Here is a 15,333-nt window from a genome sequence, read left to right on the forward strand (position 1 = left end):
TCTTGGCTAACTGTGTAATTAGTTTTTTTTTTCGTCTACATTTAGTACTCCATGCATGTGCCGCAAGATTTGATGTGACGGAGAATCTTGAAAATTTTTTGTTTTTGGCTTGGAACTAAATGAGGCCTAAGCTAAGCTCGATCAAATTTGAAAACAGACACCACTATTATATATGTTAGTATCTGTCAACATTAATCACATGTTATGTTCATCTGAGGTGCGAATGAAGGCACCCGGATTGTTCTCTTTCTGAAAGCATGTGCCTTTTGACCAAATCTCTCCAGCACACGCAGAGATAGACTACTTGACGGAAACCCTATCATTTAATATTGGTTTTAATATATCACGTTTCGGTATGCGTTTTCCACGAAACAGAGGGAGACCTGCTCCTCATTTTACAATATATATATGACAACTAGCCACACACATATATATTGACGTGCCACTAGAGCTTTGCTGGACAAGATGCAAAAACAAACACAGACAGTTATTTGATGAACTCCACAGAGGCAAGCAATCCATAATCCTGCATCCATGTCCAGGCTTCCGCATCTTCTCGAATTGATGTGTTCAGTACTAATCTTTGGTATGAGTCGATCACTGAAGTGCTCTTGCATCTCTGCTATTTCTAAATCATGTTGTTTTTAACTTTGATCCCATTACTTGTACTTGTACAGCTGAGCTGATAAGCGGGAACAACGATGACATGGAGGTCCTCATCGAGCTCAAGGGCTTCCTGCAAGCACATAACCAGATAAACCGAGGAGCGTACGATGGATGGTTGGAGTCAGAGGCCTCCCCGTGCAACTGGCAAGGAGTTGGATGTGACATGAACGGCCGTGTGAGTTCCCTTGACCTCTCTAGCTCCAGCATATCAGGACCGTTCTTCGGCAATTTTTCAGGTCTCAAAAGCCTCATTCATCTGGATCTCTCAGACAATTCTATCATTGGTGAACTCCCAGTTGATCTCAACAGATGCTTGGGACTGAAGCACCTTAACCTCTCGTACAACCTCATAGGTGGAGTCCTTAACATATCCAGCCTGACAAAGCTGAGAACATTAGATGTCTCACGGAATCGGTTCGAGGGGGGAATTGGCATGAACTTCCTTGCAACCTGTGACGAACTCACCATCCTCAACATCTCCAGCAACAATCTCAGAGGCAACATCGTTGGCTTGCTCGATAACTGTTCATGGCTTGAATATGTGGATCTCAGTTTGAATCGCTTCACTGGCCAGGTCACACAGGGCATTGCAAGCATAATTCAGTTCAATGCTGCTGAGAATGCCTTGACTGGAAGCATTGCTCTTGACATGTTCCCAGAGGGATGCAAACTACTGTTTCTGGATCTCTCCAGCAACTATTTGTTTGGCAATTTGCCTAATTCCATAGCAAATTGCTCTAGTTTGACATACCTGTCGCTATCGGGGAACGGTTTTGATGGGCAGATACCACCAGGAATTGGAGTAATTCCTGGGCTTGAGAAACTGATCCTGGGGAGCAACAACTTTGCCCGTGAGATGCCATTTAGCTTAATGAATTGTACTGCACTGAAGTATTTGGACATTAGTAACAATGGTTTTGGTGGGGAGGTGCAAGGATTCTTTGGGAAGTTAGAAAGTTTGACGCATCTCATACTTCACTCAAACAATTATACTGATGGAATTGTGTCCTCTGGCATTCTTAGACTACCTAAGCTGATCATGCTTGATCTCAGCCTCAATCGGTTCTTCGGAAAGCTACCCACGGAGGTCGCAATCATGACAAGCATCAAATACCTTGTGCTTGCTGAGAATAACTTCTCTGGTCAGATACCCCCGGTGTATGGACAGATTGCCCAGCTCCAAATATTGGACCTATCATACAACCACCTCTCTGGTGGTGTCCCTGCAGATATTGGTAAACTCTCCTCACTTCTCGTGTTGATGCTTGCTGGAAACCAACTTTCTGGAGAGATCCCAAAGGAAATAGGGAACTGTACCAGCTTGCTCTGGCTCAACCTTGCGGAAAACAAGCTATCTGGTCAGATTCCCCCAGAGATAGCAGGTGTTGGGAGAGACCCAAGTCCAACATTTGCTAGGAATCAGAAGGATGCTGCACAATTGGAGATTGGCACCAGGAAGTGTCTCTCTGTGATGCGGTGGATTCCCCTCGGTTACCCAGGGTTCAATTATGTAGAATCAGAGATGTCTTGGAAGGACTGTCGGAGCCTAGAGGACCGAATCTTGAAGGGGTATGGTATTGTTACACCACCTTCTGTCCAGCCATGTATCATCTTGGGTTATGTTAGGTTCTCAGGGAATCTGTTGTCAGGACAAATACCTCCCATGATTTCTGCAATGAGAAACTTCAACTTGCTCCTTCTTGATGATAACTTGCTCGCTGGCGTCCTACCATCAGAGATTAGTCAAATGTCACTTGTTGTGCTTAACATCTCTAGGAACATAATTTCTGGTGAGATTCCATCTGAGATTGGTCAGATGGTACTCCTTGAGACCCTTGACATGTCTTTTAACAACTTCTCTAATGAACTTCCATCAAGTCTGAACCAGCTCTATAAACTGAGTAAGTTCAATGTTTCATACAATTCGCTTCTCTCTGGCAATGTTCCATCTACTGGCCAACTCTCCACCTTCGACGAGCAATCATTTCTTGGAGACCCTCTCCTGTCTTTACATTTCATTGACCATGGACCCCGTTTGGAATCAAACAATGATGAGCTCTCAACAGAAGGTACAGAAAAGGATCCTGCTAAAGAAGAATCAATGGTGCTCATCATTTCATTTATTGTGTTTTTCTTTACCACAATTGCTATCAGAGAACATGACAGTTTCATGTATGTGTACTATACCATGAAATGCAGATGTGCAAGTACGAAGATTTATGCAGAATTGTAACCCTTGAGCTTTGTAACATTCAATTAATAAAGTAAGAGAATAGTGTCACTGCCAATGTGGTTCATATATTGAAGTGTAACATATCCGGCCACATAGCATTACAGAATTTTAAATTATGTCCATTTTATTTCTGTTCCAGGGGATTCACTGTAATTAAAAAACAGAACTACTATATAGAACTATTCAAAGGCTATACCATGACATCTCAAAAACTAGCCTGTAATTTATTATCTTAGTATTCATCATTAATCTAATATTTCAGGTTTAGTTTGCCATTTTGGAACTTTTAAAAAAGAAATGGGAGTTCATTCGGGTTTCTATGTTCTTAATATGCATCTTTCCATTAAAAATCAGAATTGGGTGATAAAAATGTGCTAACCAACTTGATTTGTGTGAGATTTTGTATAGCCTTTTGTGTTGTACACATATTGTATATGTTGTATTCTTATTGGCTATATACATGAAAGGTCATCCCTCCAAGGTTGTGTAGTGTTTGCCTTATCACTCGCTATCTCCTACATGGTATCACGAGATCCAACCTGGTCTTCCTCCTGCTGCCTCTTCACCTACCTCCAAACCAGTAGCAGAGCTAGCAAATCTTCATGTCTAAGACCACTATCTAAGCGCCAAAAAACTCAAACCCAGCCTACATACCAATAGTATCTAACAAAAGGGAAGGATGAAATGCATAATTTAGTAGATATCTCAAAGAAATGAAAGACACAATATGAAAATATAATCTGATAGTATAACTGACTGTGTCAGTGATGCAATAAAATGCAATATGCAGAATGCGAAGCCCAGGATCAGCAACAATATCTCATCAATAAGAACACCACAAGGTTCATTTTGCACATTAGGATCAGCTCCGGTTTCTACTGATCCTGGTTGCATAACATTTGCATTGCTAATTGCTATCTGTTGTTCGTACTATTTATGATCCTTCTATTATTAGTTCTGATTGCAGTTGTACAGATTCAGAAGGTTGGCTTGATTGAATAATAGGCATAGTTGCTATAAAATTCAGATTAAAACCCAAATAAAACAACCTGCTAGCTGCTACACAGCCACAAACAATTGAACAATTGCTACAAAACCAAGTTGGATGGAACAACCTGGTGTGCTCACCGTGCTCTGTACAGCTGCGCGGCGTGCGCCTCTGTTGCAGGTTGCAGTAGCGCATGAGCGACTACGGCTTGCCGCCTGTTCCCCCCACAGCGAACCGACGCCGCCTGCGCGCCTCCCTCCTCTGTGCGGCCTCCGCGCGGCGCGCCTTTAGTCCGCTGGCGCTTGCGTGGCTAACCGGCGCCGTCCCCTCTCCTGGATGTGGCCGTGCCGCCGCCTGAGCCGGGATGTGACAGCGCCGCCATCCAATTTGGCCGCCGGCCGGTGCTAGGGTTCGATTTTGGCTAGTGCTAAGCTCAGTTTGGCGGCTTGTGCTACGCTCGATTGGCGCTACGTTCGATTTGGCCGATGGTGTGATGGTGTGTGCGAGCCGAGAGAAGCAGCGAAGGGAGAGGAAGAGGACGACGGCGACGCTGCTTCTTCTTGCTTTTTTTTTTTTTTTTTTTGAGAGGACGCTTCTTCTTCTTGCTGGGCTGCCGACGTGGGGATGGAGAATTGTTGGGCCACGTGGACTGGGCCTTCAGTATCAAGGGACTTTGCTTTGTTGCCACCGTTGTGAGATTAGTAGTTTGCTATTATTGCTTCTCATGGCAGATTTTGCTGTTTGTTGTCTTCCACATTTTCAACCAATCAGTGATTGCCACGTCACATGATACAAACAAACAAAAAGGGGAAAAAAAAGCAGCGGATGTAGTCACATGAAACAAAATCTGGTAGATTTTTATAGTTGTTATCTTCTGGAAGATTTCTACAGTTGTTATCTTCCAGAAAATAATAAAAAGGAAAAAAACAGCCAAATGATAATAAAAAGGAAAGAAAACTGGCGCCCAAGACAGACCACATTTGCAGCAACGTAGATGACAAATGCTCTCCAAAATATGTTGTAAGTTTCTCTTGAGTGCATTTCTTTTGAAGGACTGCTAGTAATTTAAAACAAAAATAAGACAATTAAAAGTCTAAAAACATGAGAATTGAAAACCAAAACTAACATACCTTCCCCTTACAAAAGTTGTTATGCTGGCCTACTCGAACAGAAAATGAATTATCACCATTCGCATAACTCTTCCTTTTTTAGCCATCGGATTCAGAAAAAAAATTAGAAAATAATATACGTGCAGTGATAACAAGATAGAAACTGAAAGCACTTTACAAGCTCGAGCTGCTAATTAGCAAAGAAGAAACCAAGCAGCTGGCCAACAGGAAAAGCACAACAACATGCTACTATGACCTGCACAAGACTGAACATAGGAGCGACACAGGTATCACAGACATACTAAAACTATAACTGAAAATCTCACAAAACACTAATGATAATAAAAAACTAAAATGATACTAAAAAGTCAAGACCAGGAATCCTTGTTCTACTGTTGTCCACTATAAATAAAAAACACTATGAAGGAATCAGGAGGATGCTATACCTGACTGCTGTTGAAACTCTAAATCTGAAAAACTAAAAAACAAAACACCTAGTTGCTATGAAAATAATTCAGATTAAAGCCAAAACAATATATATATCAGTTGAGCAAAGCAAGCTATTGTGAATTGATAATGAGCTGCTGCTGCTCAACACATGTGAAAGAGGCATAAAAAAAACACATGTGAAAGAGTTCAACTTTTATCATTTTGTCTAAGACTGGAGAAGATTTCAATTCATATAATTGTGCAGGATTTTCAGCAGTGACTTCACTGCTCAGCACTGACTAACTAAGGCAATGATGCCTTTTTTAGAAGCAACATGATAACAGTGCCCTATAAGCAATCCACATGCATGCACAAAGACAGCTAATTTAGTGCGTGCACAAAGACAGCTAATCCAGTCTTCTCCTGAGGCCACGTGCGTGCAAATAGACAGGCAAAAGGGAACTAGCTAATTTAGTGCAACCACATGCATGCACAAAGACAGCTAATTTAGTGCAAGACTCCAGGATTACATAATCAAAATCTAAGCAAACTGATTCGCCAAAAGATGTCAGCCATCAGCCTGTTCGGTTGGCTGGTTCATATCGTTGCTGGTTCGTGAAGAGGTACTGCTGGTTGGTTTGTGTGAGAGAAAAATACTATTCCAGCTGGAAATTTACGATCGTTTACGACAAGCCACGGCCAAATAAACAGGCTGCATAGCGCCGGACATCCAGGTCGTCTGACCCTCAGTAATAGAAGAAATCTGAAACTGAAACTAGGGTACAGAAAAATTTAGTCCAAAAGGATCCTCAAATTTAATTCAAAATTAGTTTAATGGCTAGTTGGTAAACAACATAAGGTGCAGCTGAACTGGTCTTGCTATCAACATACATGCACACTATAAAAAGCTCATAGCAAGAGAGATTAAAAGAAATAAAGAAAAAAATAACAGCAGCTACTGCTCAAAAAACGCAAGGCTACTTTGATTAACGCAATACTTGAAGCTCACGCTTGCCAAACTTGAATAAAAAAAGCCTAGACCGCATGCAAAAAAAACTAAAAGGCTCAGGAACTAAACAAAAATATTGATCTGAAACTGAGCTACAACTACCTATCCGTCGGCTGATAAAACATCCATTAAAATAAAAGGTAAAAAGGAAACTAATAGAACGAAATAAAAAAGCAAAACATGCAAGCATGTAATGAATTCTTAATTGAATATGGTAGATTGCTGTAACATGAAAGTGACATTGCACAGGAAATGAAAATACACTCAGTTCAGTCAGCAAATACTTAAAGATTGAAAGACAAAGGCTCACATAAGTTAGGAGAAGGGAGCACATACTCCGTTCACCCTTAATTTCTTTGAAAGGTATAGTTCCATATTGTTGGGGTTATGACCTCGGGGTGTCTTAAGACACCGATTAGTCGGCAGGCCACGCGGCCCGCAACTCATCGGGTTAACAATGGCCCGAACGACCGAGGCCTAGCTAGGATGAGCATGCCGAACCAACGCCTAGGCCAGGGTCGGCCACGACCCCTTCTCGTGCCTTAGACACACGGAAGACGCGCGACCTCTCCCCCATCACGACCCCCGGGAAGAGACCGAGCGCGGCTCAGTATGTCTGCTCTGACAAGAGCAGGTACGTCGCACTGACCCCGCAAGGGCCGATGTGACAGCGGTCACCTCGGTCCGATCAGACACCATCCCTGTGCCATGTCGCACCAGCAAAACAACACCGCACAGCGGTGGCAACTAGTACAAAACCCACTGTCCGAATACGGATCGACAGGACGCGCGTACGATCCCACCCACTACGGGATGGGATCCATGACAAGGGTCTCGGCACAGAGGCTGACTAGGCTGGTTGAAAGCCCCGACCCCGACAATCGGGGTCGTGGCCTCTAGCCCCGAGAAGCGATCAGGCGAACAACGACCCAGGGCGGTTACCCACTACGGGAACGGCACCCCGGGGAACCCGGAGACAATGACGAAGACCATGACGGATGCCGCGTTGCACAGGACGGCTGACGAACCACCAAAGTGCCTACAGTGCCTGCCACGTCCGGCACAGTAGCACCACGTCCTGACCTGCCGCAACGTGGCCACAAGACCATAACGATGGCCATGCCCAGATGGAAGCCAGAAGATGGCGTAGCTTACAAGCCAAGTTAGCTAGGACCTCCCTCAGGCTCTCGACCCTCGGTCGGGGGAACCTCTTCTGTGTAACGAGCCCTGGCCCCGAACTCTATATAAGGGCATCCAGGGCTCCCACCTCGACACATTCTCATTCATCGTTCTCTACCACTCCATCCATTCACCATAGCAGTAGGGCTCCTGGAGCTTCTCTTCAGGCTACCCCTCGAGTGGCATAGGTTCTACCACATCATTCATCATTCTTGCACCCCCCATTGTAAGAACTTCAGAGCATTCAAACGAGGAACACACACTCGATCTTCTCTGAGACTGGACGTAGGGCTCCAGCCTAAACTAGTATAAATCCTCGTGTCTATTGGATGCTACTATCATCTTCCTAGAGCAGCAAGACAATCATATAAGTTTACTAGTCCGGTTTACGAAACACCGACAGTTGGCGCGCCAGGCAGGGGATAGTCGCGCACTCTCGATTGTTGAGAAGGAAGTGATGGCTCCTCGCACCGCCGGTGGACTCACTAGTGGAATGGCCCGCGGTGGTCACATCCATCATGAAAACTATGGGTTCATCGGTGCTAATGGGCCAGCGCTCGCGTCCACCATCAGCCACAGTCCAGACCTCCACCTTGGAAATTTGAGTTCCGTGGCCCGCGGTGGACACACTCCCAGAACTGCCCTCAGGGGCTACATCCCGGAGTTCATCTACCTATAGGGGCCAGTACCCTCGCTCGTCACAAGCCATGGCCAAGCTTCCCGTCCGAGAACCAAAGGACCATGGCTCGTGATGAACTCGCCCGAGGAATGGCCTCGACCGGTCACATCCTTCTAGGGAACCACGCGGTTAAGCACACCAAAGGGTTGGCGCCTACATCCACCCTCGGCCACGACCTAGACCTCCACCTTGGGAATATGGGTCCCACGGCCTATGGAGGGCGCACTCCCAGAACTGCCCACGGGGGCTATATCCCAGAGTTCACCTACGTAGGGAGCCTAGGGCCCTCTCTCATCACCGGCCAGGGGCAAGACTTCCACCTAGGGAGCCAGACGACCATAGCCCATGGCGACCTTGCCCAAGGAATGGCCTATGGTGGCCACATCCATCTAGGGAACCACGAGATCACCTGAACCAATGGGGCAATGCCTCGTCGTCAGCGTATACCCAGTCCAGACTCGCCGCATGGTGAAGCCGAACCCTGCAGTAGAGTCATGCCCCGGACAACGTCTCCACCACCAGCGAAACACAGTGAGCCAAGGCACACATGAACAACGGAGCCGCCCATCACTGCGCGACGTTGTTGCTAGTGATCAAGGGATGAGCCGGCGCGACGCCACGCATGGTCAAGCCTGAAACTAGGGTTCCATCCCGTAAGGCAGATACATCACCCATGAAAGGATTAAGATGCCTAAGAGGGGGGGTGAATCGGGCTAATTCTAAATTCTTTGCAATAATTAAGTCCTACACTTAGTCCACTTCACCCCTTGTGCCTAGAATATGATTCTATTGTTCTACCGCATAAAAGTTTAGCACCCTAAGTTCCAATCCTACTCTAGCATGGCAATTCTAGGAATATAAAGACAAAAATGAATTGCTCGAATGTAAATGCTCAAAGTAAAGGGAGGGAAAGGAACGCGGTGATGTTTTGTCGAGGTATTGGAGAGTCACCACTCCCCACTAGTCCTCGTTGGAGCACCCGCGCAAGGGTGTAGCTCCCCCTTGATCCGCGCAAGGACCAAGTGATCTCTACGGGCCGATTCTTCGACACTCCATCACAGTGAATCACCCACAACCGCTCACAACTTGAGTTGGGTCATCCACAAGCTCCGCCGGATGATCACCAAACTCCCAATCACCACCGAGCCGTCTAGGTGATGGCGATCACCAAGAGTAACAAGCACAAACTCTCACTTGACCACAACAAGTTTAATGAGAAGGGGTGGATGCACACTTGCTACTCTCCTTGCACTAATGAGGCCTTAATCTTGGATTCTCAAATCTCAATCACCTCACTAGGCTCTTGCTCTCCTTTGCACTCTCAAGGGTGTTTCTCAATTGAACAAATGGACAAGAGACCTCCCTTGGATGAGTGGAGTAAGTATTTATACCCCCTCATTCAAAACATAATGTTTGGAGGCTGAGTCTTCACTCTGCGGGGTGACTGGATGCTCCGGTCAGTTATCCCCGCCAGTGTGTCAGAAAGAGCTGTTAAGTTCTGACCTATGTCCAGTCAGCACTGACCGGACGCGTTCGGTCAAGAAAAACACTCTCTGGAACCTTACTGATGTTGACCGGACGTTGGCACCCAGAGTTTAGTCACTTTGCTTTTCAGCATCCGATCAATTACCGGATCCTGACCAACGTCCGGTCAGTATGCATCTAATCAGGAAACTCCCTCTCTGGAACCTCTCTAGAGTTGACCAGACACAGGCACCCAACGTCCGATCACTTTTCACTCAGCGTCCGGTCACAACCAGATGACTTCAATTGATCAAATGAACTAACCGAACTCACCCTTCAGCGTCCGGTCACAACCAGACCAACGTCCGGTTAGTTATTTGACCCTCCATTTACTTCCAACTTGAAATACTATGTGAATGAAGTTTACTCCAATTGATCTTTGGGCTACTCCTGGGCTACCTAGTGCTAGATTTAACAAGTGTGCACCACACCTAACCCAATAGACTCACCTAGGTCAAGCTACTAGTCCATACCCCCCTTAATAGTACGGCCAAAGGAAAAACAAGATCCTAAACTACTCTAAGTGTCTCTTCAACACCAAATGACACTTAGAACTAGTTCATCCTTAACCTTATCGTCCATCCTTTGAAAACCGAAACGATTTCTATCGTAGGGGCATGATAACCATGATTGCCCAATCAATTTGCCATTACCATGACCTAACTTAAATTGCCTCTGTAAAACACATGTTAGTCATAGTAATCTCGCGTTGTCATTAATCACCGAAACCCAACTAGGGGCCTAGATGCTTTCAATCTCTCCCTTTTTGGTGATTGATGACAACACAACCTTGAGTATGTAAAAGAGATGAGTGAGGTTTTCAACATGCTTGGTTCATATAAGCTTTTGACAATAAGAGCAAAGGAGTTAGACATGCTTATATGACCCAAGCCAACATAGTGTACACATAGATATGAATTAAGCATGAGTACAGGAAGTAAACCTCATTTGAATCGGATTAAAACGCGGAAGCAAAGCAAATGAGCATAACCAAGTGACATGACTTATATATAAATCAATGTAGAGAGCACACATGTCACATAAGTATCACAATCACATGTATGTAGTGCAATGCATGAAAGTAAACGTGAATGCATAGAGCATCACACATAAGAAACTAAAAGTAACAAAACACATGCTCCCCCTAGATGTATCGCTCCCCCTAAATCTAACATACTTGATCCCTCTCCCCCTTTGGCATCAAGCACCAAAAACTAAGGGTCAGGCGGTAGGACAGGAGTAGCTGAGTCGGGCATTGAGGTGTGGTGAGAAATCTAGAACTGAGCAGCAACATCCTCTGACCCTGAGCTCTGAGCAGTCTGACCCTCTGTCGCTGGAAGTGAAGGTGAAGCGGTCTGGGTCTACTTAGGAACCAGCATGGCCTGTGACTCTAGAGGTATCACTGTAGAAGTATCGCTGTCGCTGAAACTGGCTCGGATGATGCAATAGATGACGAGATCGTCTCTGTAGTATCGGTAAGTGGAGCAATTGTGGTAGTGACAGGGACTCGCAACTCTGGCGGTGTAGGCTGCCCTATAAGCTCACTAAAAGAAGCACCGAGGCTCCTAGAGACTGGGGTATTAGTAACTTGCACTGAGGAACTCTGAGGTCGAGTGAAACCCGTAACAATGGGAGTAAAGTGAGGACCCTAGGCTGTCACTAGCGAAGCAAACCACTAGGACACCTGCTCTATAGGTGAAGCAAACTGAGTAGCTGGCTCCCTAACTCTGAAGCCCATTAAGCTGTACAGCTGGAGTCACTGAAGTTGTGGCAGGCTGGCTGATCTGAGGTGTAGATTGTGAAGGAGCCGCCCCGATAGCAGTAAAGACATGTTGCATGAAGCCAAGTAACTACTGCTGGATCATAAGCTGCTGCTACTGCATGGCCTGCTGCTGCCTTTGGAAATCGTCCTATCGAGCCTGAACCTATGCAAGTGCAGCTGCGGTCTCCTATGCTTAGCGTGCCTAGTCCTGCCTCATCTGCTCAAGTACGTCAAGAAGTGCTAGATCTATCTGCGATGGCTGTGGTGGAGCTGAGTTGGAGCCACTGGCCTCTCTGTTGTGTGGTTAAGGAGGCATCTGTGGAATAGGCTGATAATCATCATCAGAGCTGTCACTCGGGTCGCTCTCGACCACACCCTCCTGCTGAGCATCTAGCTGCTCCTCTATTGCTGCAATGCCCCTGATGATCTCATCCTGCTGGGCTACTATCTCTAGGACCTCTAGGCGACGACTCGGCTAGTGAGGTGTCCTTGCACTACTATGACAAAGCATATGAGTCATGTTATATGGAGGAAACTCAGTAGTGACACCTATGTACTCTGCCATTGTCTCTGGGGACTTTTGAGTAACTGCCTTTCGAATCAAGAAGGAGATCCAGTGAGCATACGATAGCTAACGGTGACCTCTGAAACCCTCTGCAAGTGTGTCCTCCATCTCTGAAAGTATGACATCCCAAATATCAAATACGATATGTGACACCAAAGAGTTCACTAACCACAACTGAATGCGAGTCAGACCCTCGCGATAGCCCATCCTCAGGAGCAGAGTCCTCATAATAGCATCAAGTAGCTGAGCTATGGGAGTAAGGTCACGTGGTGTCCTGCTCGACCCCTCACCAAAAGGCTCTGTGAGCACACTCTGACAGGGTCTGTAGGTGGCAAAAGTCAACCGTGAGGGCATCTCGGAGGCTCTGTCTGACCATAGCAAACCTCATGAAGGTGAATGGGTGACTCTAGAATCCTAAGAATCTCTCTGACCCTCGAGCTCTGGAGCCTATAGTCATGGGCTCTAAATGCAAAGTGAATGAACCTATGTCTCGGGTCAATCCAAATAGAAGAGTAGAACTCACGAACCCATGATGGAACATAGCGGCCAGTCCATCCAAGAAGATCTGTCAAACCTGGCAGATATGAGAGGTGAGAACAAATCTACTCGCCTACAGCTGCAACAAGTGACTCAATAGAGCAAACTCTCTGTGATCTGAAGGCAACTCCACTATTTAGATAAGCATTATATAAATTCTCCTACAATACTGTATAGAAGTGCTCTAAAGCATGCTCATCCCACCACGGTAGAAACCAGTCCTCAAATTGCACAAAGTGGAGCTGCTGCACCTATTTGGCTGTGGCTACCCTCAAGTTAAGGTGAACCATGGGAGGCGAACCCTGTGGTCTGGGAGGTGGATGAGAACCCCTCCTCTATGTCTCAGGCCTCGATGACACCTGAGTGCATGTACGACCAGAGTGTCAAAGATATGGCTGTGCTGCCTACTCAGTCTCCTCAGTCTACTCTGGCTACTGAGTACCCTTTGTCTGCTATGCTGGCTGTGTCTACTGCTCTATCTCCCCCTAAGGCTGACTCTACTCTAAAGCGACACACCATCCTCCAAGCATGACAGTCCCAGCTGGACTACCATGATGACTCTCAACCCTCTCGACGGCTGTCCTCTGAGCTAGTGATAGCTGATCGGTAATACAGACACCACTCCTAGCTCCACCTCTCTTCGCTCGCTCAGCAGCAGCCACCACTACTGCTGCTCTCTTAGTCTCCACATCAACAAGCTTCTGCTTCTTTGTTGTGGTCTTTTTCACTTTCCCCTTTTCTTAAGCAGTTAGGCGAGGCAGAGGCCTTGGATCCTTGCTGAGGAGGGACCAGCATAGGTGGACATTTCATATATTCTTTTATCTCCTTAAACACTTTTTGTTGTACATCACCCCTCTTAAATTCTTGATCATTTTTCAACTTCAACAAGGGAGAAAATGATAGAACTTTTTTTGACAAATTTGAAATAAATCTCCTGGTGAAATTAATCTTACCAAGCAAAGATTGTAACTCTATTTTTGTAGTCAGGGGCACTGCCTCATCAATTGCTTTCATACTTTTTTGACCAATTTTGATTCCTCTCTCGTGGACCATGAAACCCAAAAATTGTCCAGCTGATACTCCAAAGGCACACTTATTAGGGTTCATCTTTAGACCATGTTTTCTTATGCACTCCAAAGTCTCTTGCAAATCAGCTAGATGTTCCTTGTACCCCCTAGATTTTACCATCACATCATCGATGTATATTTCAACAATTCTGGCGATCAACTTATGAAAAATATAATTCATCACCCTCTGATAAGTTGCACCAGCATTTTTCAAACCAAAGGTCATCACAACCCATTCAAACAAATCGATTGCGCCAGGGCATCTGAAAGCTATTTTTGCTATGTCTTCCTCAGCCATAAAAATTTGGTTATATCCTGCATTGTCATCCATGAAACTAATAACCTTGTGCCTGGCTGCTGCATCTACCAATATATCGGCTATTGGCATCGGATAACCATCCATGGGTGTGGCTTTGTTCAGATCTCTGAAATCGATGTAAACTCTTAACTTCCTATTTTTCTTATACATAGGAACAACATTCGATATCCATTCTGCATATCGGCATGGTCGGATAAATTTCGCTTCTAGTAACCTTTCAATCTCTTTTTTGATATTAGCAAGAACATTTGGGTTGAATCTCCTCGGAGCTTGTTTAAACGGCCGATATCCAGGTTTGATTGGCAACCGATGTTCGACAATCGATCGGTCCAGACCAGGCATCTCATAGTATTCCCAAGCAAAACAATCTTTAAACTTCTTTAATAGATCTACTAACTCTTGCTTATACTTAGGATCTAACTTAGCACTTATATACGTCAGCCTAGGCCTATCTATAGAACCAATATCTATCTCGTCTAATTCATCAGCCGACATAATGCCATGTCCTAGTTACCATATGTACCATCTATTGGATTATCCATTAAAACAAACTCTTGGAGCCGATTGCTTGGATTGGCTGTTTCTTTCATTACTGATCTTAATGAAGCCTCCTTCCCATAGCTTGCCAGACAAACACTTGAAGTCTTCTAGCTCCCAATATACTAGATCGGCTATTGCGATACTCACAGATTCATCAGCGCAAACTAGCTCAACATCATCTCTATGCCATTGAATCAAACATTGATGCATGGTTGATGGTACACAACAATTAGCATGAATCTAGTCCCAACCAAGAAGTAGACTATATGACCCTTTTCCATCAATGATGAAGAATGTAGTGAGCAAAGTTTTACTTCCGATTGTCAATTCGATGTTCATTGCCCCCTAGTCTTGGATGCATTACCTCTGAAATCCTTAAGCATCATATCAGTTTCAATCAAATCTCCTGGTCCCTTGCCATGCTTGCAAAAAGTAGTATAAGGCATAAGATTGACAGAAGAACCTCCATCTACCAACATCTTGCTCATCAGCTTCCCATCAACAAAACCTTTTACATATAAAGCCTTTAAGTGCCGATGTTTGATTGGCTTATCGAATATAGCCTAATGTATAACTGTTAACTTGGCAACTATCTCCTCATACTCTAATTCATCAACATCTGAATAAATTTCTTGGTATGCTGGAGCTCTAAATTCTAACGGTAATAGAAAAGCCATTTGAATATTAGCCGATGGTTGTCCCCTATCGGCTGTCTGTTTTGCACGCC

At 45.2% G+C, this 15,333-nt stretch overlaps 1 protein-coding gene across 1 annotated transcript; it reads left to right on the top strand.

Moving 5' to 3' along the window:
- Window positions 1-252: 252 nt before the first annotated feature.
- On the top strand, window positions 253-2,965 carry LOC136507921 (probable LRR receptor-like serine/threonine-protein kinase At1g74360). Its single transcript, XM_066502515.1, has 2 exons — window positions 253-586; window positions 678-2,965. The coding sequence occupies exons 1-2, from the start codon at window positions 535-537 to the stop codon at window positions 2,897-2,899; spliced, it is 2,274 nt and encodes a 757-aa protein (XP_066358612.1). The 5' UTR covers window positions 253-534; the 3' UTR covers window positions 2,900-2,965.
- Window positions 2,966-15,333: the final 12,368 nt, after the last annotated feature.

The sequence above is a fragment of the Miscanthus floridulus genome, chromosome 15 (assembly GCF_019320115.1).
Source record: "Miscanthus floridulus cultivar M001 chromosome 15, ASM1932011v1, whole genome shotgun sequence".
Classification (NCBI taxonomy): domain Eukaryota; kingdom Viridiplantae; phylum Streptophyta; class Magnoliopsida; order Poales; family Poaceae; genus Miscanthus; species Miscanthus floridulus.